At 40.8% G+C, this 26,051-nt stretch overlaps 13 protein-coding genes across 13 annotated transcripts; 5 read left to right on the top strand and 8 right to left on the bottom strand.

Annotated features, from left to right (window-relative positions):
- Positions 1-442: 442 nt before the first annotated feature.
- Positions 443-4,573, bottom strand: WALSEDRAFT_34056 (26S proteasome regulatory complex, non-ATPase subcomplex, Rpn2/Psmd1 subunit; the record flags this gene model as incomplete). Its single annotated transcript, XM_006960468.1, has 5 exons — positions 443-776; positions 825-2,550; positions 2,599-2,874; positions 2,926-4,378; positions 4,432-4,573. Coding segments are annotated over 4 exons (2,954 nt in total), but the record flags the coding sequence as incomplete, so codon positions are not given.
- WALSEDRAFT_22539 (Protein bem46) lies at positions 501-1,424 on the top strand (the record flags this gene model as incomplete). Its single annotated transcript, XM_006960469.1, has 2 exons — positions 501-776; positions 825-1,424. 2 exons carry the CDS (start codon positions 501-503, stop codon positions 1,422-1,424), a joined length of 876 nt encoding a protein of 291 aa, XP_006960531.1.
- Positions 4,574-4,633: 60 nt separating the features above from the next.
- WALSEDRAFT_61473 (hypothetical protein) lies at positions 4,634-6,423 on the bottom strand. Its single transcript, XM_006960467.1, has 2 exons — positions 6,310-6,423; positions 4,634-6,264 (listed from the first exon to the last, which is right to left on the bottom strand). Exons 1-2 carry the CDS (start codon positions 6,324-6,326, stop codon positions 4,746-4,748), a joined length of 1,536 nt encoding a protein of 511 aa, XP_006960529.1. The 5' UTR covers positions 6,327-6,423; the 3' UTR covers positions 4,634-4,745.
- Positions 6,424-7,113: 690 nt separating this feature from the next.
- On the top strand, positions 7,114-7,798 carry WALSEDRAFT_70613 (hypothetical protein; the record flags this gene model as incomplete). The annotated part of the gene is made up of 2 exons (XM_006960466.1): positions 7,114-7,219; positions 7,265-7,798. 2 exons carry the CDS (start codon positions 7,114-7,116, stop codon positions 7,597-7,599), a joined length of 441 nt encoding a protein of 146 aa, XP_006960528.1. The 3' UTR covers positions 7,600-7,798.
- Positions 7,799-8,092: 294 nt separating this feature from the next.
- Positions 8,093-8,514, bottom strand: WALSEDRAFT_66360 (cytochrome-c from the OXPHOS pathway; the record flags this gene model as incomplete). Its single annotated transcript, XM_006960465.1, has 3 exons — positions 8,093-8,110; positions 8,158-8,335; positions 8,381-8,514. The coding sequence occupies 3 exons, from the start codon at positions 8,512-8,514 to the stop codon at positions 8,093-8,095; spliced, it is 330 nt and encodes a 109-aa protein (XP_006960527.1).
- Positions 8,515-9,609: 1,095 nt separating this feature from the next.
- On the bottom strand, positions 9,610-11,334 carry WALSEDRAFT_61472 (hypothetical protein). The gene is made up of 6 exons (XM_006960464.1): positions 10,921-11,334; positions 10,841-10,870; positions 10,687-10,795; positions 9,964-10,641; positions 9,872-9,913; positions 9,610-9,828 (listed from the first exon to the last, which is right to left on the bottom strand). The coding sequence occupies exons 1-6, from the start codon at positions 11,313-11,315 to the stop codon at positions 9,703-9,705; spliced, it is 1,380 nt and encodes a 459-aa protein (XP_006960526.1). The 5' UTR covers positions 11,316-11,334; the 3' UTR covers positions 9,610-9,702.
- Positions 11,335-11,373: 39 nt separating this feature from the next.
- On the top strand, positions 11,374-13,839 carry WALSEDRAFT_58743 (nuclear pore protein 84/107; the record flags this gene model as incomplete). Its single annotated transcript, XM_006960463.1, has 3 exons — positions 11,374-13,284; positions 13,335-13,516; positions 13,566-13,839. 3 exons carry the CDS (start codon positions 11,374-11,376, stop codon positions 13,783-13,785), a joined length of 2,313 nt encoding a protein of 770 aa, XP_006960525.1. The 3' UTR covers positions 13,786-13,839.
- Act1p (actin-related protein) lies at positions 13,787-15,321 on the bottom strand (the record flags this gene model as incomplete). The annotated part of the gene is made up of 8 exons (XM_006960462.1): positions 13,787-13,918; positions 13,964-14,103; positions 14,147-14,321; positions 14,369-14,908; positions 14,953-15,064; positions 15,110-15,114; positions 15,167-15,226; positions 15,277-15,321. 8 exons carry the CDS (start codon positions 15,319-15,321, stop codon positions 13,856-13,858), a joined length of 1,140 nt encoding a protein of 379 aa, XP_006960524.1. The 3' UTR covers positions 13,787-13,855.
- A 54-nt stretch (positions 15,322-15,375) lies between these two features.
- Positions 15,376-17,892, top strand: WALSEDRAFT_49025 (kinesin-domain-containing protein). The gene is made up of 5 exons (XM_006960461.1): positions 15,376-15,613; positions 15,662-16,540; positions 16,589-16,720; positions 16,764-16,949; positions 17,004-17,892. Exons 2-5 carry the CDS (start codon positions 15,866-15,868, stop codon positions 17,841-17,843), a joined length of 1,833 nt encoding a protein of 610 aa, XP_006960523.1. The 5' UTR covers positions 15,376-15,613; positions 15,662-15,865; the 3' UTR covers positions 17,844-17,892.
- WALSEDRAFT_34053 (ferredoxin reductase-like protein) lies at positions 17,883-18,875 on the bottom strand (the record flags this gene model as incomplete). Its single annotated transcript, XM_006960460.1, has 3 exons — positions 17,883-18,283; positions 18,329-18,738; positions 18,783-18,875. Coding segments are annotated over 3 exons (875 nt in total), but the record flags the coding sequence as incomplete, so codon positions are not given.
- A 130-nt stretch (positions 18,876-19,005) lies between these two features.
- WALSEDRAFT_70608 (hypothetical protein) lies at positions 19,006-20,891 on the top strand. Its single transcript, XM_006960459.1, has 2 exons — positions 19,006-19,079; positions 19,127-20,891. The coding sequence occupies exon 2, from the start codon at positions 19,280-19,282 to the stop codon at positions 20,438-20,440; it is 1,161 nt and encodes a 386-aa protein (XP_006960521.1). The 5' UTR covers positions 19,006-19,079; positions 19,127-19,279; the 3' UTR covers positions 20,441-20,891.
- A 281-nt stretch (positions 20,892-21,172) lies between these two features.
- WALSEDRAFT_70607 (hypothetical protein) lies at positions 21,173-22,525 on the bottom strand (the record flags this gene model as incomplete). The annotated part of the gene is made up of 5 exons (XM_006960458.1): positions 21,173-21,527; positions 21,578-21,829; positions 21,876-22,037; positions 22,086-22,327; positions 22,372-22,525. The coding sequence occupies 5 exons, from the start codon at positions 22,523-22,525 to the stop codon at positions 21,207-21,209; spliced, it is 1,131 nt and encodes a 376-aa protein (XP_006960520.1). The 3' UTR covers positions 21,173-21,206.
- A 27-nt stretch (positions 22,526-22,552) lies between these two features.
- On the bottom strand, positions 22,553-25,833 carry WALSEDRAFT_61471 (acetyl-CoA synthetase-like protein). The gene is made up of 3 exons (XM_006960457.1): positions 24,622-25,833; positions 24,472-24,573; positions 22,553-24,421 (listed from the first exon to the last, which is right to left on the bottom strand). Exons 1-3 carry the CDS (start codon positions 25,601-25,603, stop codon positions 22,590-22,592), a joined length of 2,916 nt encoding a protein of 971 aa, XP_006960519.1. The 5' UTR covers positions 25,604-25,833; the 3' UTR covers positions 22,553-22,589.
- Positions 25,834-26,051: the final 218 nt, after the last annotated feature.

Here is a 26,051-nt window from a genome sequence, read left to right as displayed (position 1 = left end):
GAATGTCGAGTACAAGTATAAATTATCATTATCTTCAAATAAAGATAGAATCGACAAGTACATAACTCAGTTGAAGTTTAGATTATTAGAAGGTAATGGAAAATGCTTATACGAAATTGGCGTACTCGACGATGGTCAATTAATTGGTCTAAACTATAAAGACATGATGTCATCTTTAGAATGCCTTGAATACATGTCGAATCAGTTATCCTGTAAGACACACATACAACGAAATTACCTCGTCAATAATGATATCAAACGTAAATCGAAACCAATAAAGAAGTCTAAAAATATCAACGATGATATTAAACCGTCTACGCCATTAGATATACAAACAGATGTTAATACAATTTTAGACAATCTACTTGATGACGACAGCGACGGTGATGATCAAATTCACAACAACTCTCTCTCTTTAGATACACCTCTCAACTTGGAGAAGTTCAAAATAAAAAATAAAGATTACAACACAATAACTGAAGTTTTAGTTTATTCACAGAATGAATTATCTGGAAATACTCTCTAGTTTAACCGTCATAGCCTTTAGTTCAACTGGTTTATTGTTATACCTCTATCAAACTTCTTTAATTTACCCTGCGAATTTACCAGCCAACTCACGTGAATTTGTTGATACACCCGATTTATATGATATACCATATAAGAATGTAACACTATTATCAGATGGTTATAAAATTAATTGTTATCTCCTTCATCAAGCGGATAAAGCGGTGAAAACCCCAACTGTTTTGTTTTTCCATGCGAATGCAGGTAATATGGTAGGTGCGAGACTGTTAGCAAGAATTAACTTGCTCATACACTCAAAGGGACATAGATTACCACTCGCGGAGGTGTTTTATAAGAGATTCAATTATAACGTATTTATGGTCAGTTACAGAGGATATGGTAAGAGTGAAGGTAAACCTTCAGAAAGTGGATTACGGATGGATGCAGAAGTAGCACTAAGATACTTAAAAAAGGAGGAACTAACGAGAGATAATGAAATTATACTCTACGGTCAATCAATAGGTGGTGCTGTATGTATTGATCTTGCAAGCAATCATCCTGATGACATCAGCGCACTTATTCTTGAGAACACCTTTAGAAGTATACCATCACTTATACCCACATTATTACCTCTACTTCGTCCTTTCACCTTCCTCTGTACTGAAATTTGGAATAGTGAACAATCAATTAAGAAAATAAAGACACATATTCTCTTCTTATCTGGAACACAAGATGAGATCGTACCTGTATCACATATGAGAAAGCTCCATAACATTCATCAAAGTTCCGTTAAAGATGGTATAATATCCAGTTTCAAATCTTTTCCAAATGGTACTCACAATGATACTTGTTTGGATCGAAAATATTGGAACACGGTTGAAGATTTTCTCTTAGAAATCAATCAACATAACGTAAAATAAGAGAGTTTTGTAGAATAAATTTATTAAAACATTTTATTTCTTTTTATCTACTTTGATCAAAGTTAAATTCAAATGCCTCTGGTGGATTATCAATTTCAATACCATCATCAACACCTCCTTGATCCTTTGTTGTAGCTGCGGTCGTCGAACCTACACCACCTTGTCCACCACCTGCTTCAAGTGTAATGTACTTGACTTCTTCACCTTCTTTATGATCATTAAGGATGAGAATACCTGCACCACCTGCTGATGCTGGTGTTGTACTATATATTGACGATATCGTTGGTCTACGCGTTCTTCTATTTATTGAAACTGGTGTAGATGATCCGCTACCATTATTAACTCTTGTAGTTGCTGGAACTTGTGAAACGCTTCTAACTGGTGTATAACGTCCGTCACTTGAGAAAACAATGAATGGTACTTGGTTTGGTGTCACCCTTGATAAATTACTCTTAGTTTCAAATTCTGGTTCTGGTTCTTTAACCTCAATCTTCTTTGATTCTTCTTCATTTGTAATTTCCTCCTTTTCTTCCTTTTCTTCCATCTCGACATCTCCGCCACCTTCAGCTTCCTCTTTCTCTTTCTTGGCTTTATTATGACGTGCTTGAGCGCGAGCTGTTGTTGATAATACAGCAGTTGCAACTCTCTCCGCAGTTTCCTTTGTTGGTGGTTTCAATGCCTTAACGTAGGCAAATTGTGATGGTTTAACATTACTAACAAATTCCATCTCAGGTATTTTAAGTTCAGCGTCCAATCCAATTAATGATGTTGGTGTGAAACTCAAACTTATACAGTGAACTAATGGGAACCAGAACCAAAATTGGGTAAACAAGGTCATACCAACTAAAGAAGAAATATTCGTTGATCCATTCTTTGATTGCATTGAAATTGTTGAGTTACGTCCACCGGCGTCAATCAATCCTTGAGCGATAGCTGCACCAAACTTGGCCATTGATTCGTCATGTCTATCACTGACGACCTTAGCAAAGTGTTCTCTAATTGATTTAGATTTTGGTGCATTTTGCTCATTCGATTGGATTAATACCAAAGCAAGGGAAATATAAGCGTATTGTCTGACGAAATCAACTGGGTCTTTTGATAATGGTTCAAGAAGTTCAATAGCGTCCTAGTGGTTTGTTAGTGAGTGCTAAGTGGACGGTTCAAAATAACCTACATCCAATGCTGTTCCTGCACATGCTATACCCAAAGCCATTGCAGCACCACATCTAACATGTGGGTTGTAAGATTCTGACAGAAGTTGAACTAATCTTGGAACCTGACTTGGGTTGCGGTAGAGAATGAAACCGAGTGCAATAACTGCTACTCTTCTTACATCATCATTAACGTCTGAAACGGCGACATGGAGGAGGTTCTGGATGGCTTTGTTGTTACCAGTACCTGCGTAGGCCAAACCAATGGTGTATACACCACCATATCTCAATATCCAGTCCTTGAGATGATATCAGTAAAAAAGGAAAATCATCCAAACCACTCAACTCACCTTGTCATTCAAAAGGTTTTCAATTACTTTATCAGCTTCAGATTCACGTCCGTACATTAGGAAAGCGATACCGATAGCCAAACCTCTGATAATTTTCTCGTGTTGCGTTTCATGTGCGTATTGCAACATCTCTTCATAAGCACTCTCATTGCCTGTGCCCAACATGATCAATCCCATAGCATATCCAGCAGCTTCACCTGCAATTGCTGAGTCACTAAAGAGAACGTTTCTCAATTCAGTGTAGAGTTCTTCATTCTTGGTTGCAATTCCAGCAATACCTAAACCAAGTGCTGCACCATGTTGAACAACCTCAGTTGCACCAACACGCTTGAGGTGATCCAAAAGGAAGTTGAGTGAGTGACCACCATTGTTTGCATGTATCAATCCAAGAGCGTATAATGAACCACCTTCTGAATATTCAGATGCATGTGATGTAGCACCTGGCAAGTATGGTTCTAAAAGCTGAATTGATTGGTTGAGATTACCTTTGTGAATAACACCGAGGGCGGCAGTAGCTGTGAATTTTGACCAATTGTTGGCTTTACCTAACCACTCTAGATTATCTCTCAACCATGTATCATTGGTTGTACCAGCATGCATGAAAGCGTTGGCAAATGATACTGCATTGTGGTATAAGGAGAATTTGCCATCAAGTGACTCCTTTGTGTTCTTGAGTACGAGGGGATCAGCCTTGTTGTTACGATGGAGGAACTCCAAGTTGAGTCTTATTGAGAGTGTTCCGCTGAGAATTTCTTTCAATTTGTCGTAAGTCTCGCCTTCACCTTCCTTGACGACGTTAGTTACATGACTGAGGAAATCTTGTGAAGCAGTATCTACCAAATCGAAAGCGATTTGGTAAGCAATCAAAGTGTTTTCCTTCTTGTTGCTCTTGATGAGGTTATCAAGGAGTTCACCAGCTAATTTACCATCGTTGAGGAGAAGATGACATTGTGTTATAGAGAAGTAATCAGGTGAACTGAGAATGTTGGAGCTGAATAATTTGACAAGTAGTTTGAAAATAACTTGACGTTGCTCTAATGAGACTATAACGTCAGATGTAGCTTCCATAACGTATCTTAAAATGTTGACATCCTTCGACAAATTGAAGACCTTTTCGATTATATCATAGCGCAAACTATCCAAAGCGATTCCAGCTGCTTGCTTGTACTCTTTATCAGAAATGCACTTATCAAACATTCTATTTACTATATTCTCCAATCTACTGTCTACTTTTTCATTATTTTGGCGGAGGTGTACGTATGTGTCAATCGATTTGCTGATGAGTGTCTCTACGAATTCGTTTGATTGGCTAACATCAAATGCGCTTCCAGCACCCAATGCCAAACTAAGGGAGTCGTCTATTGCGCCCAAATGGTAGTAAACTCTTGATGCAATCAACGCAGCTAACTTTCTCGAATCCGGGCTGAATTTCTCGTCTTCACTGAGGGATTCACTATTGTAGTTGTTAGTATTAAAAATTCCACTAGCTTCTACCAGTTTACTCACATTTTACCCACGTAATCAGATATCTCGGCCCAAAATTGGTCTACGACACCAATTAGGGAAGTTAATGCGTGTGTTTTTATCGTTATATCATCCTCATCTAATAAGGATAATATACCTGCTGCTGTCGTCAAACTACTCATCGTGGTAGATAATCAAGACGTATGGACGATGACGCGTACTGTATATAATTTATAATAAAGCAGTAATTTAAAAAACTAACAAAAATGCTATTATAGAATTACAATATAGAGCAACTAGATTTAACTGTAAAATTGTTCGAGGGGTATGTTTTCTTCTATTCCTTATACAAGTTTTTAATTAGTTGGAAAAGGTTCCAAAGACGTTCGGAATCTGTAGACGTCAGCTCCATCTGTGATATCGATTAGTCTGTATCCTCTTTGTCGATCGAAGTCGTCATCTTTATTATGTAACGCGTTAGTCTTAGTCCAGTAATTCTTTGATGCAATAGGTTTTGAATGTGGTATAAGTGACCAATCTGTAAGGAATGCCAAGGCTGTTTCATAAAACCATTCATGTCGTTTGATGAAATGGACAATTATTGTGCCACCCCATGGTCGACCTTCGTATCGTTCAGATAGCGATTGTCTTGGTAGGCCTACCACTCCATGCTTTTTCTCCTCAGAGTTTAAACTCTCGTCGGCACCTTCAACTAGTGCAGCCACGCGATCTACCACACTGAGATGTTTACGTGGTTCCTCGTATTCTTTTCCCCATTTAAACACAGTCGAGTATGCTTCTGAATGGTTTCTATTTCCTTGACCTCGCCGTATTTGTTCATCAATACTCACTGATCCAGGTATAGCTTCCTCTTTAACTCTTGTGACCTCACTTGGGAACAAAAACCCATGGCTGTAGACGGTATGTGTTCTTGGATGATTGTAGATCCAACACCTCTCACTAACCCAGTTAATTTCATTTGCCTTAGGATGATGCTTCATCCATCTCGCTGTCAAATTGTCTTCGGCGCCGATTTGGTGACCCCTGGTGAAATTATTCGAGGCAATCCACTCCACTAAATCAAATGACAATGCGTAGGCTTGTCCACCCATGAATCTATTCTTGATAAGGTATCCCCAATAAACCAACTTTTTTGGTAATATGCGCAAATGTCTTTCGAGTTCACCTAATATAATAAAACTATCGTCATCTGCTTTCACGACAAAATCTGGTCTTTTGTATTTAACTCCCGTGCCAGGGACGTAATTAGATATGTGTTGAGAGGGATCATCGTTGTTGATATCATGATGATCTCTTTGGTATCCTCGTTGGTACTCCTTACGTAGATTATCCAATTTAACATCAAAACCATCCTCATTAGGTTGTTGAATAACTCTTTCATGTGCATTAGTATCTTGATGGTTGTATGCAGATGGGTAACTAATGAGGTGACTAGGGAGTGTAGCGGGGTCAGGTATCCACGCATGTTTTGATGCCCAATTAAAGAATTCAAACGTCTTCCCAGAATTCATATTCTCCTTCATGTCGAGAACAACCAGATCTCCAAATGTTTCTTGCTCGAGATGTATAGCGTGTCTAAGCGATGGACGCGACCGTGCTATAAAGAATATAACCTGTACGTGGGTGCCATCCCTCGGTGATGCCTTCCTAGCATATGTCTGTCGTATAACGTTTCGCCTTTCCGCGGATCGATCTATAGACATTACACCAACCAAAATCGTTACTGGTGCGAGGCTATCCGCCAACTCGTGCGGGAATGACAAAGTATCTTGACAGTACGTTCGCCAAGGTAGTGGATTTTTGTCTGGGTTGAGATACCACATAAGGAACTTTGTAAGAGAGAGAGCGAATATCCTAAGCGCGGATAAGATAATTTCTAAGTGTATAATTTACCTACAAAAAACCAATGGTTGCATATGTGATACTATATCTATTCGTGGGCAAGTACTTGAAGGAAGACAGCCGACTATGCCATGATCTATGCAATTTGAAGTCGTTATCGTCAAAACCAACACCCAAATCCAAGCTCCTAGCTTTCCTCCTGCTATTTCTGTTCATCATGTATGCAGATGATGGCTGTTTAGGTTACAAAGCTGATCTGCTGCGTGAAGATAGTCCGTGTCTCAATTAAGGGTAGTTGTTTGCGTAACGCGTGGATTTTTAATATAATTTACGTTTCTTTAGGGGTTTACGGTTATAGGTAATTCCTCCCTCTGGCGCAGTCCTGTGCAGATAGGGTCTACATGGAGTGAAGCAGCGCACCTAAAGAGGTCAGATAGAGCATCTGGTTTATTAAAGCGGTTTACCACCTTATAACTAGTCCGAACTGGGGATCAATGCCGATCCTCCAACGTACAAACTGTGACACACTGATCAACATACCCTTAGATGCGCAGTGGGGCGCAAATATATACAACGTTGCTACATGTCATTAAAGTGTTATATTCCTATCTTGCTTCTAAAAATTTATTGGTGTAGAGAAACAAAGGCAATCTAACGAATGAATTCAAAAGGCACAACATATCAACCAATAGTAGTGCCCGAAAAATTCCCATTGTTCTCTCTTTCACATAGTATTTTATCTTTAATTTTGGAGATATGCATTTGAGTGCGTTTGTGAAAGGGCCATTGTTGATAAAAGTGAACCGGGCTGATTTAAGGCTGAAATGTGAAAGTTCCAACCTTACAAATATCTTTCAATACATGGTACAACGTCTTGTCAATCCAGCGTTAGACACAGTCTTTACACGCTCGAGGACAACGACTAAGATTATAGACATAAAGCTCTTTGATATATCAGTGCATAGTAGTGAGTAAGATTTTCTTGAAAATGCGTAACACTTAACAACGCTAGTCCATGATGTCTTCTTATTTAGTAAACACCCTCGTCTTACATCATCACTCTACGACATGGGCAGAAAGTGGGGTGCCATAATGAGGTACTATCCCCCAGAGATTGTGAAGATGTCTATTCCACCTGTATCTCTCGAATTCCCAGGAAATAAGGCAACAGGTGCTCACCCTGCTATCAGCGTTGTACATGAGATCGCTCTAGTCGCATTTACTAATACATTTGAAGGGGACATAGTGGATATTATCTCATTCGATCTCACGTACCAGCGCAGACTTTGCGAATTGATGCTACCTCATGATGGAGAGCTCATTGATAACTCACTCAGGAAGTGTTAATTTGCTTCTTTACAAGAAGATTCACAGTATATTACACGCTTACGTATCTAATTCCCACAATTTCTTCAATTCTGTTGTATCATCTCTACTAGGACACTTTCTGGACAATTTCAATGAGCAAAATGCCTGCAACACCGTAACTATAATAATCAGTAGTTATTATCATATCCACTAACATTTATATACCATTATTTGTATAAACTCTGCATATTACTTAAACATGCATTTTGATTGGCTGAAATGAGTCTAATGATGCAAAAGGTAAATAAAACGCGTAATTCACAGATACGCACGTGCAACGCATAGTTAAGAGCAATACCTATGCTGATTGAGACATAAAAACTCTATAAAGGTGTTTCAGAAACGTATCACAAAAGATCTTCCTAGATAAATCTAAGACCAGGAGTGTCTAAATCCGGCTAATCCAACGTATCTAGACCATAGAGTAGAGAGTTCATTTATTATTTTTATAAGCTTATTACATTCTATATTTTTAAGCGGTTGATTCTTTCTAGAGGTCGCGTCAGAGGGTGTAGCGCTACTAAAAAGATTACTTACGAGCCAGGTGACAAGGTCGTTACGGTCCTTGGCTTTCTTGAGACCAGCGAAGGCCATCTTAGTACCTGGAATGTACTTCTTTGGGTTTTCAAGGTACTCGAACAAGGTTTGTTCTGACCAGGTGATACCCTTCTTGACGTTGCCGTCTGAGTATGAGTAGCCTTCAGCTTGACCGGTCCTGCCCTCTGTTAGCGCGTTGACGCTGTGTGGTGCTAAAACTCACTTTCTACCGAAGATACCGTGGAGGTTTGGGCCTACTTTGTGGCCTTCACCAGTGCCGACGGTATGGCATTGCGCACATCTTGTCTTAAATAATCCTGCACCCTTTGCTGCGTTACCTGCCTTGAACTCTGACATTTTTCTTGGAGTGGTTTGAGAGAAGGAAGGGAAACCAATGAAATTCGAGTAGTTATACGGAAAAAAATGAATGCAAACCTTAGAAAGCTACAACGTTTTAATCCTCTCAGAAACCTAACATTTTCGCTAATTTGTCTGTATTAACGAAATAAAATTTTCGGGTTTCCGACTAAAGTGTGGACAATTGACGAGTTAGGCATTATAAATACGACTAAGAATGCTACCAAGAATACACCATGATTGATATGTTTTCATTTGGGGTAGAGTGACGCTAAGTTGATCCAATGGAAGCCCCGCGTACTAATTTCGGGATGGAGCGGTATCGCGTCAAAAGATGCGACAAACATTTAGACTAGTAGAGATAGTTAAGCGACATATCCATGTATATTGAACGAATTTTTAGGTTTTCATCATTTTCCCTTACTTGGTATATCTTTCGTACGTACAATATATTACATCAGAGTGAATCAAAATAGACAGTTCTAGCTTGCGGAATTGTTAAAAAATAGCTATTATATGCGTAATGCATAATACTTTGTGGAGCTCAAACGCCCAAAATGATGTTCAGGGTAGAGCGACGATCATGATAAACCTAAACAATACATCGTTACAAACAAGAGTTCTATATATCGAAAAGGTACGTTGTCAACAATATACTTTATTCTAGTTGAAAGACTTGACTTTGTTTTCTAAAGCAGCATGTCTTTGTAAATAAGTATGAGTAATTACGTGTATAAAGGCAGCATGATACATAGTAAATCTACAACAGTAGCATAATATCACCTCCTACTCCTTATTCTTTCTATCTGTAGCATATTGCAGCGTCACTCTAAGACGCTGTAAATGCTGTTTTGTTTAGTCAAGGCACATAACTGGTTCTGTCTTCTGAGCAAGTACTTATCAGAAGCTAGTCCTAGAATAAGTAAACAGCGAATCTCAGCTTAGCAGAAATGTACATAATTTCGAGTTATCCAAAACAGGAGCAAATTTTAATAATTTTGAAGGGCTGGATTAGACAGACACTAAGAACATCGGTGTACTATACTTGATACACGTTAAACACGGTTCTCGATAATGCGATGATTTGTACAAAATCGCATCGCAAGGTAGTAGCTATCTTGTATATTATATGCAACTATCAAATATATCAATTCAGTTCTTATTATATGCGACTTGCGTGAAGTACTATTAGGTGATTACAAGTAGAACGAAACCTAGTATAATAAGTGAGCCTCCCAGCACACTGAATAGTGTGAGAGGTACGTGATTTACAAGTACATCAACAATCTGTACTAATACGATTGTGAGGAGCGACTAGGTTGCGTTAGATAAATATCAGTAACGAAATACTACTCACACCGACGGATGCCATCACAGGACCCCATATGAAACATAATGCCTAAGTGTTATCGTCAGACATACCCCCCCTAAGATCACAATTTCACCTACTATAAATGCACCATTGAAAATCATACCGAATGCTATCATTGCCGTGATGTATCCATAAGCAACACCCGATGGAGGTAATTCAAACTTCTCCCAGCCAATCCAATGTAAAATTGGAATCGGAAGCCAGAGGGTGAAGAATGTAATCAATCCTATCGTCGTACTAACAAGGTTCGGATACAGGCCAAAAGGAGGGTGTATCGCTAATGTGGATATACTAGCAGAACTTTCAGTTCTCTCAAATTGCATCCGATGAACATTACCGCTGTCAGCGTTGTTGATCAGTGGTGATGCGGAATTTGAGTGGGTTATTGAACCCGGCCGTTGAGCGTTGTGGGTATCATTCATTTCATCTTCGTGTTCGTGTATATTTTTGTTATATAGTTCATCGCTTTCTTCGTTGTCGTGGAAATTTTCGCGGCTGTTAGCCTTCTTTTGTGATTCAACATCATCATCAGATTCTATGCTACCAAAGCTAAATGCGTCTGATTGGTCATCGAGAACATCCTTTTCATCATCATTTTCTGAGATACTTGCATACTTTTTCAGACAGACTTCAAACAGTGCAAATGTGACACTGCCAATGAAGACCAGTAAATCACCGAGCAATACCGCCGAGAACTTTGGCCGCACTTCACCATCTTCGAGCGGGTCATCGCGGGAGGATCTTTCACCGCCATACTGACATTGTTAGCTGTGAGGTAGCATATCAGGTGAGAAACTCACAGCAATGAGTACGACACCAGAGCATGCCAAGAGGACGGCGCCTAGTTTCGACTTCTGAAGTTTTTCTCCGAGAATGTACACAGCAAATACGTATGCCCAGAAAGCCGAGCTGTGAGCTTATCAGGTGAGTGATGTAGTGTGGAGGCGAACTCACCTATTCCAAATAGCAGTGAGATCTGCGACGCTATGTAGTCGTTAATTATTGTAAAGATCAATGTACTGTTTGACACGTACGTCGTGTACTTGACAGATACCCACCAGCAGATAGCTGCGAAGGTAGCCAGACCCGTGAGAAGAAACATTCTAACTAAGCTGGTCTTTAATGGGAGGATATCCCAAAAGCCGGCGCCAATTGAAGGCTGTGGTGCGTCTGGGGTGAGTTCATTGCGGGTTGCCAGTGCTAGCCCCCTGAGATAAAGTCTGGATGGTACGCTAGACGTAAGCTTCAAGAGAAGTAAGTGTAAAGGTAGACAGAAACTAAAGCTAGAATGGGCTAGCCATAGCATAAAGTACGGTTTCGAGTAGCCCAACCGTGACTGAACAACTTGTGCTAGCTCAGTCTCCGCAGCGTAGGCGATGAGTGATGATACAAAAATAAGTATACCAGCTATTCCACCCAATTTATTCATTTCATTTGATAGCGACTTCTTGGTGGTTGAACGCAAAGAAGCTTCTTAGCAAACGACGATGACGGTCTACCAAGACTTCGCGCGGATTTTATCAGAAATCTCTAACAACCAATCGAATAGCGTCTTAGAGCTACCAGATTTATTTGCTCAGCTTTGCGAGAAGATCTTGAAAACTAATATCGATCAAAGTGAGCGTGAAGCCTGGTCTTTGGAGAGGAATACCTGGAATCTCATACATGCATTGTATGATGACCGTTTAAATGGATTAGATGATGGCTTATCCGCCAAGGAAATCTTAGCAGCAAACAAGTACACCCCCCCACTCACACTCACTCAACCCTTGATTTCTCAGTCGAAGGAACTGATGGAGCTAAATGCGATTAGACAGTGGCTTCATAACATCCCTACACCTCTATACCCTGTGGAAATTCGCAAAGGTTATCAAACATACACAAAGAACAAGCTCAAATTGGCTGTCAGACAGGGTAACACAACCACTGGGTTGGTAACGTCTTTGGATCCAGATGCACCAGTTCGTCAACACAAACAGCTTGACGTTGAGGATAGCCAATACGATAAACCCCTCACGCGTACCCTCTTCGAATACGTCAGACTAGGAAGGATGGATTTGGCTTTAGACGCTTGTCGTTCTTCCGATCAACCTTGGCGTGCGGCTAGTTTACGTGGTGGTCAACTATGGGACGATCCCTCATTAGCTTCTGAAGAAATCGCACTCAACAATGGTATTTCAGGAAACAAGCAACGTAAATTATGGAAACAAATAGCATCTCAATTAAGTGAAAACCCTGACTTTGATCCCTACGAAAGAGCACTCTATGGTTGCTTATCCGGTTCATTATCTTCCGTGTTACCTGTTTGCAACAGTTGGGAGGATCATCTTTGGGCACGCGTGAATGCTCTCATGGAAAGAAAGATAGATGATTCACTCAAAAAGACTGGTGGTTATTGGTATGACAACGTTGACACAGTTAAGGCACAAGAAGGAGAGCAAGTTGCAGAAGATTTAGAGGGAATTTTCGAGGAGATCCTCAAACTCGGTGGAGATGTTGGTAATTCAGCACATAATCCGTTCAGAATCACCCAAACAAACGTCATGTTGGAAAGAACCAGTCACCTTTTGACCAACTTTGCATCACAAATTCAACAAACAGCATCTATGCTATCACCAGATGCGTTTGCACACCTTCTGAGATTCTTCGCACACTTGGTTTTATTCCTTCGTGCAATTGACGGAGAAAACCCAAGTGAGGATGTTCCAAATGGTCCTGCTGAGGTTATTTTGGAAGCTTATGTACGCACCCTTGAACAACGTAATGAAAGTAAAGAGTTGGTTGGTATGTATGCCGGTTGCCTCGGTGAAGGCGCAGGTGGAGAGTCATTCGCACATTACCTCTATTCACTTGACATTGCAACACCAATTGATGTTAGAAAAGCTGCTCTTTTACAAACCCTTGAGCATGGTCTCGATTTGGAGAGAGTTGCTTGCAGAACAGTTGAACTCACACTTATTGATACATTCGCAAGATTACCTGAAATACCAATAGACGCACCGGATATTACCGCATTTGCAAACACCAGTGGATTATCATATAAAGATCTGTCCTTAGTGAGGTCGATAGAATGGTTAATCTTTGCAAAAGAAACATATAGATATGCACTAATACAGAGCAATGGTCTCATGAGATACTTCCTCACAAGTGGAAATGTTTCAGCTGCTTTCAAATTACTTGAGTCGCTACCAGCCGACTTGATGGCCTACCAACCAAACAGCAAAACTGAGGAGGATGATATGATAAGCATTGATGATCAAATAGTCGAGTATAGTGGTTATCAGCAATTGTTTGAATTATTAGACAGTCACACAAAGCTTGTTGAATTATGGACTTTGCAACCTGATACCAATAAAGTCGCCAAGTTGGACTATAAAGCCTGGTCAGATCAGGTTGAGGTGAGTAATCGCAATCTGAAACTATCTCTATCTAACGAAAACACCAAAAGGCACTCACACATATTGTCAAGGAGAAGACTATGGATATCTTCACTACTGAATGGATGAGACTAGGTGCAGATGCTCACGAAAAGAGAGTCGCAGAGTTGGAAAGAATCAGAGAAATCTACATTCCTGAGTTGGTACATAGATTGCATAGCTCATTATACTCAGCGAAATCAATTCACATTAGGTGAGTAATATTACTGTCTACCACTGATCCCGCTAATAATGCATTTAAGATACATCGACGAAGCACTCAATCTCGCAAACACTGTCGCTGATGAACGCTACTGCATCTACCTCGAATTCGTCAGACGATCAACATCACTCAGCAAGAAAGGCGTCGCTGGTTCAAACACACTTGCTAGCTACTTAAGTTTAGTTAAAAGTGCAGCATTATCAAAGCTTCATTATGAGGAACTAGCGGGAATTCCTACCGATGTATTTAAACATGTGTAAGCTCTAACAAAATTATATTTATTTATATCATTTGCACATATAATATAATTGGGTATAAATTAATCTGTGCCTAGAAGGCTCTTTTATGTACTATATCTGGGTCCTCAGCAAATGCTTCAGCTGATATCCACATCTATACTAGTTGTCAGCTATGTTACTTTAAGAGGGGCGAGTTTACCTTTTTGAATGTACTCAAACCTGCCAAAATAGAACCACCGATCCATGTTGAGTATTTACGTTCAGGAGGAGCATATATTTTAATCTTGACATCCTTGAGTGCTAGTCGCTTGACATCTGCCAACAATCTATCACCGAAGCCTAGTATGTGTGAGACAAGAGCTTTTGAACAACTTCAGCATACCTTTCGTTAAGGTTGATCCACCAGATAAAATTATGTTTCCAAATAAGGCCTTCCGAAGGTCAAGATCTGACCTGTTTATTGAGTCAACGACGACCTGGTGCACACCTGCATCCTCTAAGCCGACTAGCTCTGGATTGAAGAGAATCTCTGGAGCTCTGAATCTTTCAGGACCCAGCTGGTTATTTCTCATCAGATGGGCTCAATAGTAAAACAAACACTCACTTTGATTGTATTACCGTCAGGTAGCTTGAATTCTTCTTTGCGTGCATTGTCACCCCTACTAGCAGCCTCTTTCTCCTCTTTAAGTGGATTGAGAGCAACGTAGCAACACTTCTCCTTGATTGTTCTCACAACTTCTAATTCAGCTGACGTCGTCAAATTGAATCCGGACCTCCTTAGGAGCATTTGCAAGTTGTAGGTGACATCCCTTCCCGCAACATCGACTCTTCTGATAGCATGTGGCATACTGAAACCTTCATATACAGGTACGGCATGGGTAACACCATCACCTGAGTCTAAAACCAATCCTGTTGTTCTACCAGAAGAATACAACGAAAGGACTGCCTGTACTGATGTGAACAAAGCTGGTACGTTGAAGGTTTCGAAGAATATTTGTGCAGCGATGTCTCGATTTTGTCGCGGATTGAGTGGAGCTTCCGTGAGCAGAACGGGATGTTCTTCAGAGAGAGCTTTGAGTTCATCTGTATAGATGTGAGACCAGATTTTCTCCATATCTTCCCAATCTGTCACTATTCCGTGCTCCTATGTAACGTTAGTATGTGCACTCTATTAGGAGATAAGCCGACCATTGGGTATTTAATTTTGAGTAAACCGCGCAGTTCTTGTGCTTTCCTTCCGATGAATTGTTCTCCTTCTAAGCTACCAGCCATAACTCTCGCATGTTTTGGTCTACCAACGCTGGGAACCACATTAGAGGGGAGATTATTAGAGATGCGCACTTACTGTGACTAAATATGGCCTTATAAATTGTGTATCTCTCAACAAATCGCCTCCACTTACAGGAAAGAAGCAGCTAGGGTGATCTTCGCCTGCGAACCCAGCTTTGATAGTACCAGAGCCCTTATCGAGATATCAGAGATATATTTATAAAAAGATAATAAAAATATTACGTTATCTATAACAACTGGTGCATTTACTAACACATCCCCGTCCATCGTCGTTTGAGTTTGAGATCAAAATACGCGCCTAACTTCTTTGAGGCTAACGATGAGAACAACGCGGTCACAAGCGAAAAAGCAGCCAGCGTCACCTTCAAAATTACCGCTAAAATCTGCTCACGCTTTGTTATCTCCTTCGCTTGGTAGAGCGCCAGCGACGACAGCGACTGCAGCGACGAATGCAGCTCGTAAAGTCGTCGTAGCAGAGGGTCAGAAGAGGCGCACGACTACAAATTATAGGGGTAAACTCTCTATTGCACAGTACTCTCCAGAAAAAGAGCCTATCAAAGTGGGTTGAGTCGTCAGCCCAACACAACTCCATTGACATAAATCACAGACTTATTTACGCGTCAGAAACCCTGATGCGGGTAACAGAGATCGCTCACTTAGCGACCCTTACTTACAAGTTATTAGCCCAACTCAGGTTGAGTTGACAGCTCCGCCAGATTCTTTATTGGGCGGTAGTAGACTATCCCTAGGTACTGGTATTAGTTCTGAAAGATACGCCTTCACAAAGGTATTCCATCCAAACTTATCAGATATGCCATCTACCGCGTCGAAAGAAAGAAAACAACTGTCGTCATCACAATCTGACTTCTTCAAACAAACAACTCTGCCACTTGTTGAGGATGTGCTCCTTAAATCTCAAAATGCTCTCCTTTTTGCTTATGGTGTTACCAACTCGGGTAAGACATACTCCATGCAAGGTGGTCAGGGCGAGGGTCAAGAGGGTATTATTCCACGCACACTCGATGTTATCTTCAACAGCATTGGTGAATTGAAAGCAAATCACGACTTTAGACCTTCAAAGGTCTCAGCGGTTGAGAGTACGCGTCAGTCACCACACGGAAGTATTCTTTCTGGATTATCAGGACATCGTAACCAACATGCACAATTCTTCCATGATGTCTTCCCAGGAAAACCATCATCAGTATCACAATCTGAGGATATGTCTTTCGATCTCGACAAGAATTACAAGTACGCGATTTGGATATCTTTTGCTGAAATCTATAATGAAAAGGTTTATGATTTGTTGGAGAGCTTGCCTTCTACGTCAAATCTTCAACCTAGTAACAGTGTAGGCAGTATGGGAACAGCTGCATCAAAGAAGACAACAATTGTTGTCAAGCGTAAAGCGCTCGGTTTGAGAAGCGATAGAGATGCTGATGCAAAGTATATTGAAGGTTTAAGAGAGGTCCGCTGTGATTCACCAGAGGTGGGAGCCGAGACAATTTATTTTACTTGTTTAACAAAAACCTAATAGCAAGCGAGAGCCCTTCTCGAACTTGGTACTCACAACAGACAAGTGTTCTCAACGCTTGCAAACAGAGCTAGTAGCCGCTCTCATTCAATTTTCAACATTCGCGTTATGAGAGTACATGGCGCAGCTCAGAGAGTAAGCAGCTGTTATTCAAAAGACACTCGTTGACAACTCATAGGATCCAAATGCCGTTTCATTTTCACGACTCTCTCTTGTTGACTTAGCTGGTTCGGAAAGAAGCAAGAACACTGGAAACACAGGCGAGCGTCTTCGTGAAGCCGGTAACATTAACAAATCATTGATGGTTTTGGGTCAATGTATGGAGACTCTTCGTACAAACCAACGTCGTCAAGAGAGCAAAAAGGTAAGTTGAAGGAATATTAGGAGAAACATGAACACATCTCACATAAATTTACAGCCAGTTCCTGTACCTTTTAGACACTCCAAGTTAACAGAAATATTCCAATCCTTCTTCGTAGGGGATGGTAAAGCAGTTATGTTGGTACATTGCAACCCATTCGACACATCCTTCATGGAGACATCTCACGTGATGAAGTTCTCAGCTGTAGCTCGTGATGTAACAGTCTCAAAAGCACCTTCTTCAATGTTACCAAAGAAGGTGAATACCACAATTAAAGACACATTAGGGGCAATTAGGGAGAGGATCGGTCATACTCATCATAGCCAACCAAAAGCGATCAAAGGAAGCGACGAAAGCTTGTCCGAAAAGTTCGTTAACGTTGAAGTCGGGGATCAAAGTATAGCTATGGAAGATGAGCCAGATACAGATAGCAATCTCACAGATGACGACGAAGAGGGAAGCGAGTTGGATAGCGATGATGAAAATGACCCATTCACTGAATTCCTTTTCTCAGAACTTCAAGAAATGAAAGAGAGGTGGCTTGAAGCTGAAATGCGTTGCGCAGAAATAGAAATGGAGACACGAGAGGAGTGTCTAGAGCTCATGCGTGAACAGCTTACACTTCAAGAGGTAGAATTCGCGGATAGACTTAGAGCTGAATCTGAGCAAAGTGAGATTAATACCAATCGTAAAATCGAGCTTGTGAATCAATTACATACCGCAAGTCAACGCAGAAGAGATCAAGCTAGGTTTGACGTCTTAGGCGAAGAAGAAGATGAGACCCTCAATAAAAGCATGATTGATAAAGAGAATATCAATGATAGTTTACTCAACACGCCTACGATAAATCGTGATGGCAAGAATACCAATTATGACGCTCACCAGCTATACAGATAACCAATTGCTTTTTATTTAGTCATTAATATTCATTTTTTTAACAATTAAACATTCCCTTATAAAAACCTCTAGAAACAGAAAATTTGATCAGACAACTTCGAAACAGCACGTGGAGCAGGGTACTTGAGCTCGTTGAGATGGTTCTTCATTGCATTGATCATTGGTGGTGGACCACAGAGCAAGACCTTACCCTCTTTGGCTGCAGGAGGAAATCTTTCTTCGATCATTTGCTTGTTGACAAAGCCAATACCACCATCCCAGCTAGCTGGTGGTGAGTTAAGAACGTAAAGAACCCTTAATCTGTTCTTTCCATTATCTTGCTCTTGCTTGACAAGGTCGTCGATTTCTTTCTTCATGAGGATGTCATCGAATGTGACATTGGCGTAGATCAAATCGACTTGAGTTGTGTCGCGTGGGTTTTTAAGAATAGCGCGAATAACCTATGAGAACGCGTTAGATAGGTAAATAAATATGTCTGAACCCACTTGAAGCATTGGGGTAATGCCAGTACCACCTGCAATCATACCGATGTGGTGTGTGAGATTCTCGTCATACTTGAATTGACCCTTTGGACCTCTAATGCGAACATTTTGACCCAATTGGAGCTTATCGAGGAAAAGACTGATGTTACCCTGAGCGTAGGTCTTGACGACCAAATCGAAGTGTCCCTTGTCATCGTCTGATGAGGTTGGGGTGTATGATCTCATAACCTGCTTTCCGTTGATCTCTGCTTGTACAGAAATGTGCTGTCCGATAGGCAAACCCAAGACATCAGTTTTGTTTGCCAATCCGAAACGATAAAGGGCGGTATTTGGACTAAGTTTGTGCTTCTCTACAAGAGGGAACTCTTTGAATTCCTTCGGATCGAGTACTGGCTTTGGTTTGCTGCTGAATACTAGAAAGTCTGAGCGTGAAGTGTTCGCGAAAGAGAATACTCACAGCCGAGATAACCGCCTAAACCGAATGCTATAATGATACCAGCTACGGCTGCTAAAAAGTAGGGATCTCTGAGCGCTGGTAATTCGGCCATCGTTGGGAATCGACAACGATGAGATTCTCGAAAATAAGACTAAAAAGTCTAAAATTTAACAATCTCCCTTTGTCAGCTGATCTTATAGATCGTCTACACACAAATTTCCCTAGCGTACACACACCCACTCCTGCACAATCTGAACTGATCTCTAAAATCTCAAATGGCTTTGATGTACTTTTGAAAGCAGAAACTGGGGATGGAAAGTATGTCCTTGTTTTTTATAGCGATATAGCTCACAACTCCCTTCAGATCTCTCGGGTTGCTGCTTTCGCTCTTATCACAGCAGCCACGCACTCATACAACAGAAAGTACAAGCAAAAAAATCACATTCGACCCACTCTCTTATGGAAAGAGCTTCGCTAGTATCAACGAAGGACATAGAACCAGCATACATGGTATCATCATGGTACCTACATATGAGCTACTACGTCAGTATACACTCTGGAGTGAGATACTCTACCCTCAAACCTACTCCGGATATGTCGGTACTTTGTATCGCTCACCAGTTCTTTCTACTGTCGACCAGGTCCTTTCGTTACGTGCTACCATACCAAAAGTGCTCGTTTGTACACCTAATGGTCTAGCTGACGCCTTTTTACATGACCCAACCCTTTTCAACACTCGAGAGAAACACAACGTTGTTCAAAACCTCAATTGCATTGCATTGGATGAGGTGGATGCGCTCCTACCAACAAAATCAATCAGACGGACATCGAGATCTTTCAAAAAGGCTCCTAAAAAGAAAAAAGACGTGCTATACCCTATAGTTGATGCATTGATCGGAGGTAGTGATCATAAAATTCAATTCATCGCTACGAGTGCATCTCTCAATGCACCTCTCCGAGGCCACCTAAAGGTTGAGAAAAGGTGGGCGGGCCCAGCTACATCATATATCAATGCAAAACCCAGTGAAAGAGATTGCCAAGTCAAGCATTCATGTGTTGTGGTAAATACACACGGTGAAATACGAAATATCCGTACAACTGAGGATACAAACAACGGCAGTAAAGAACTACAAATTAGGCGAAGCCAGATCAGCAAATTCGTTGGTGAAACTAACGAAGATGAAAATCTTTTCGAGAGTATAGCAGCAGCGTTCGCAATATGGAATGCAAAAAGTAATAGCAGAGGATCTGCGATACTGATAGTGCCTTCAAATGCATCCATCAAACGACTAGAAGACTTCTTCAGTGAGCTTGACGTAGATGCTCGTCAACTAGTCAACCTTTCAAAAGAAGATGACGAGAGTGGTTTGAAATATGAAGAAGATACAGAGAAAGATTCTTCCACTCTCTATATAGTTCACGAACATGCTGCCAGAGGTTTACACATGCCTTCCCTAGAACTGGTGATGATCGCTGGTCCGATCAAAGATGTGACAAAATATTCTCACATAGCTGGTCGTGTTGGTAGATTTGGCCAAAAAGGAACACCACAAGTTGTAACCTTCGTTAGGGAAACAATCACAGATGATAAAGTAAATGGTGAAGAAGAGCAAGCTATGTTACATACCTTTGACCGCGCAAAAATAAATCCAGAGCCCTGGAACACAGTAGTTGAATGATTTATATCTATAGAAAGCATAATTTATTTGGATATTGTACAATATTTGTGGTAAATACGATAGCATTTTAGAAATTTAACCATCGAATGTTGATCACTAGAAGTAGCTATCTCTCATGGACCACACAACACCTTACTCGATTTCAAATGATGCTTCTGCTCCTCGGATAGGTAGCTCAACATCTATTCCCAATGTCTCTTCTCTGTTTACGATTGGAGTTTGATGATATTGGTAAGTATGCAATGGCTGTCCCATTATTGTCGTAGTAAACAACATCAATAAAAGGAGCTGTGAAAATATTCTTTCGTTTGATATAAACATGGCAGATTTGGAATATAAAAAGTGTTGTAAAAACACCTAAAGCGAAGAATGCTATTTCTTGAATTATTTTAGACCCGTTGTTCCGCTAGAGGGTACTTTAAAGGCATCGGGTAAAAATGTATTGATTTTTTTGGCATTAATTAAATACAGGAACTAGTCTTAGCTTGAAATGCGAGTGTTGCACCGTAAAAGTGTCTAAACGGTTTAGAAAGTAAAACATACCTTTTATAGACACTTAAAGAGTTTTATATTATGTGTTCCTGACCCTTTAGCTTCATCACTGTCCGCAAACAACCACCGATCGGCAATGTGCATGTCACCTAAAACGTAAGATAAGACATCCGGGGCCTTGGCAAACAGCAGTTGAATGATTAACATCTATAAAATGCATGATTTATCTGGATATTGTACTATATTTGTGGTATATATGATCGCATTTTGAGATTCAACTAAAATCAGCATCTAGCTGCTTCAGTGATGGGTGTATACGTGTAAGCATACTAAGATCTTCACTGATTTGAGGTGTGGTCTCTTTAAGTAAGCTGTAACAAGCTTGGATCCTTTTAGCAAATAAACTATGTAGGTCTGCTTTAACGAAAGCCTTTACTAGACCTTCTAGTACCTGTACTCTACGTTGTTGTATGCGTGGTTTACATACGCGTATCAGAGTGGACAATGCGTCAAGAGCTGCAACTTGAACTGGTAGTGAATGTTCAGTCGGAGGAGAGACCATTATGAGTACTTCATTTATTTTGGGAATGATTACCTAAATGTATACGTTAGTCTTGATTGTGTCAATTTCTTAGACGCTCTTACCTTCAGGAACCTCACCGAGTTCACGTCCATCGTAAGTAGCAGGTGCGGAAGAACAGTGAAGGTCGGTAGCAGCACGTCTAGCTTATCGCCAGAGTAGAACCAAGGCTGAATGATACCTTCCATTGTCAGTTTGTAAAGCGTATCGACGTCTACCGTCGTCTTCCTGTAGAGTGCCAACAACGCCTCAACTGTACTAGCAAGCAATTCAGGACCATGCTCTTGTGCAAAGAAAGTAAGAGCGATATAAAGTGACTGATAGGCGTTAAGTCATGAATTGTGAGAACATAGGAATACTCACATCCTCCCATAATGAACGCAAACCAGCTTGGTGTATGGTTTTATTGTCAAGTGAGTCTATGAGCTTTCTTGCAAGTCTCACTCCGCGTGTCTTATAGTACGGTTCATGATCGTCGAGGAGGCTCATCGTTGGTGGAAGAAACATGAACCAGCTTTTTGATACCTATATGATAAGTTAGATGGCTGATATAATGCGTAGATTGCCTCCCACATCGGTTACATCCATAAGAAGTAGGAGTGTGCCCCAGATACCGAACGTCTGAGTCTTCCAAGCAGGTTCGTCTAACGTATCGACGTGCTCGCTAGCAAGTTCTCTTATTCTGACTCTACCTGTATTTTCGTTGATCTTCTTCTGTTGTGCGGTAAAAAAAGGCTTGATATAATTGAAGATAACACTTTGAACGGTTTCTAGTGAATTCAACGAGCGCCGCGAGATAGAATACTTGGTAGCAGCTAAAAAGCATTAACTGTAATCTTATATTGGTATAAAAACGCACACAAGATATCGTCTCTTAGTTGCTCATCTGACCAGGACTCTCTGCTATCGTAAAAGGGTCCCAATTGAGATATAGCATTTGCTAAATCATCGTATTCCTCCAACGCGCTGAGGAATGTTCTCACAGATTCTTTCGTTGAATTTCTAGAGATCATTGAAGTCAAGGAAGAAGATAATATTACGTCAATTCTATTTAGTTTTGGGTATTACAAATAAAAATTAAATAAAACGCTCGTTGAACCAGCTGTCCATCCACTTGAGAACATCACCGTCGCTGAGTTCTTTGCATGACCTCATTGTCGCCGAGGCTTCTTGAGAGCGGACTGTTTGCAGAATAGGGTTACCCATAGCTTCAACGAACTCTCTACGGGTGTTAGAGACCTCTCCTGATTCAAACATAGGTAAGAGTTTGATTGCTGGATTTTCAACCATTTTTGAGGTGTCCTCTGATTTCAACTTGCTCAGCCAAGTCTGATAGTCTACCAAAATGACTTCAATACCCTTCTTATTGAGCGCGTTAACGACTACCTTGAAGATATCGTTCCAGGATCTTGGACGAGGGTGTACGACATGAAGGAGATCGTGTATTTTGCTGCTTCTCCTGTTATGCGAGAAATCAACTATCGCTTTTGCTGCGTCGTCGAGACTGATCCAAGTGATTATATCGTCACCGGTTGGTAAGCAGTGCAATGATACACCCGATTTTATAATAGCAGGCACCCAGTTACTGCTAGTCCAATATCCGACTTCACGATCACCACACAATTGTCCAATTCTCAGTACCGTCGTTGGTAAACCAATTTTAGAAGATGCGTATGACAGAATTCGTTCTCCGACGAATTTGCTTTCACCGTAGCCCATTCCGACTGCCATTCTGGCGTCAGTTAGTGGCTCCTCTACGGTTTCTCTACCAACAGGCCAACGTGAAACACTACCAATTGATGATGTGAACAGAACAGCTGCGCCATGTTTCGAAGTAATAGCCAGATTGGTCAAATTCACAACACCCTTGATATCCGGCTCAAATGATTGCAAAGCTACATTGAAGTCGACTCTCCAGGCGTTGTGGATAATAACATCAACTTCCTCCTCGATTTCTCTATACTGCTTTTCCTCCAGTCCCAAGTCTGGTAAAGTTAAATCAGCTTCGATAAGTGTCAATTTAGTTGAGTTGACTATCTCTGACGCCGGGATACCCTTTTCGGCTAAGGCTTTAATCTGGCGCTCCTTCAGACTGTTGATGGCGTTTGAACGGTTGACAGCGTAGACATGATCGACAGTTGCATCTCTGATAAGAGTAACAAGCAATTGAGCACCAAGACCACCGGTAGTACCAGTAACTAGGACCTTATTACATTCTCGAGCAGGTTCTTCCCATTTGTTGGAAACCTTAGCTTTGATAGTGTCACAATGTCTATCAATTGTGGCATTGATCTCTGCAGCTTTCATATCAACAAGTTCTTCTTCTGAAAGTTCCTTTTTATCATCATTGAGGATCTGATCAACATATTCGGATAGTAGTGTTATTTTTGGATGTTGAAAGACAATAGTAGCATTCAAGTTCACGTCCTTGAATGCTTTCAGTGCAGATGTGAGCTTGTTACGGATAATAGTTGCTTGCATTGAATCTAAACCTTGGGAAACTAAATCAACGTCCTCCAGAGATTGTCCCATGACGGAGTTTACAATATTGCTAACCGATGCGCGAACGTTACTTATATCGAATGGTACTGACTCTGCAACAGCTTCATCTGCTTTATTATAAGCGGCTTCAATTTCGTCCTGAAACATTTCTAATGTAGCATTGCGCTTAACACTGCCCTTTGGAGTAAGTGGGAATGGCTCGGTAGCTATAAGGACCAGCGATCTTTGTAAACGCGAATGTTGTGGAGCATGATCGTTGGCAGCTTCAATTGAAGGCCAAATACTATCAAGAAAATCTTCAGAATTACTGATAGAGAAAGATGGTTCTATAATTATGCCATTAGATGTTCTATGTCTTCCGAACATTAAGGATCTGGATACGAGAGGATTCGAATCGATAAGGCGCTCTAAGAGTTTGTTTAGCATTCGAATTTGACCTTTTACGTAAATAACTTACCAATTGGCTCAGGATTTGTTTTTTCTCCAGAAGCCAGAATTATTTGAGAATCTGAACGACCGACTATCTTGAACAGATCCTTCTTGTAAGGATGACGCTCAACTAGTTAGGATCAGTTTGTAGTCAAAGGATTGAATTCAAAACAATTACCTAAATCGCCCGTGTTATAGCCTAACGCATCATCCAAGTTGTTAACTGATGGAATATGCTTGCCATTATTCAGGAAATGAAGTTCAAACAAACCGTCTCCTTGATCGATAAATCTGGCATTATGGTTTGAGCTTAATATACTGTAACCCCACTCATTACTGTTTTCGGAGTTCCTAATAGTAAAACAAGAGCAAGAAGGTCCGGTTTCGGTAGTACCATATACAGAAAGGAGAGGGACACCTTCTGCAGTCAGCATGTTCCCGATGTTACTTGACAGACCTGCTCCACCAAAAAGAAGCAGTTTTAATGTCTTCAAGAATTCAACCGTAGAGGCGTCTTCTGCCCATTTTTCTATGATCGATGGTACTACGATCGCAATGTCAGAATTCGTTCTCTTAATATTTTCTATGATTGACTCGGGCGTTGGGAATGGTGGTGGAAGCGACACTTTTGGAATTGCGATTGTTACAGTTGAAGACAGACTGCTAATAACTTGACTATAAAATCCCATTGCATGAAAAGTTGGAAGAGCACCAGAGTAGAACTTCTTCCCTTGTAAGCTCAAAATGTCTTGAGCATTGGAATTATCGTGCGATAATGCCCAACTTCTAATTGTTTCATTCGAAAGGTAAATAGGCTTTGGGAAGCTACCTGATGAACCCGACGAGTGGAGGATGATGGGCGATTTTTTGTCGTCTTCGAATTTAGCTGGTAGAGGATCTAAATGCGCGTCGAACTCTTTGTCCGACACTTCTGGGAACAAAAGTGAAACTGGTGGTGCTTTGATTAAGTTTACTTCAAATCCCTCCTTTGTTAAAATACTCTTGACTTCCATAGCATTGTTCGTTAGCTGGATAGAGGTATCTCCATAGAGTAAATTGTGAGTATCCGTGCTTTTGATAAGATGCGCCAATGCAGGTACCGAATTCCTGTTAGACAAAGCCAACATTTGATTTCCAGATACCACAGCGCCTTTGAGCATCGTTGAATAAGTCAAACATTCATTCTCTAGGTAGAATCCAATCGTTTGATCGTTCTTATGGTTTAGTTGTTCTTGTAGGTATGCTGCTGCTCGATATACAGCCTTATGAACTTCCAAACCCTTATACTGGTGACCTTCAGTGTCTTCAAAGAACACATGCTCTCTGTTGTGTTCAAAATGATGCTTGATAAGTGATGGAATTGTCCAATTATCGCTACGCTGTTAACGTTAGCTTTGATAACATACGAACGCAAAATACTAACTGCAGCTTCGAAAGTGTTCATCTTTAAGTCTAAAAAGGAATGAAAGAAGCTCTTTTATTAGCTGACACCGTCAACCCAAAAGGCAACCGATTCGCACGAATCACCAACAACTCGGACGCTCTCTCGGACGATCGCTCGGACGGTATACAATGAAATATAAAATCTATAAATATCTAGTGTATAAT

The sequence above is a fragment of the Wallemia mellicola genome, assembly GCF_000263375.1.
Source record: "Wallemia mellicola CBS 633.66 unplaced genomic scaffold WALSEscaffold_29, whole genome shotgun sequence".
NCBI lineage: Eukaryota > Fungi > Basidiomycota > Wallemiomycetes > Wallemiales > Wallemiaceae > Wallemia > Wallemia mellicola.
Note: the sequence above shows the minus strand (reverse complement) of the source record. Positions and strands in the feature narration are given on the sequence as shown.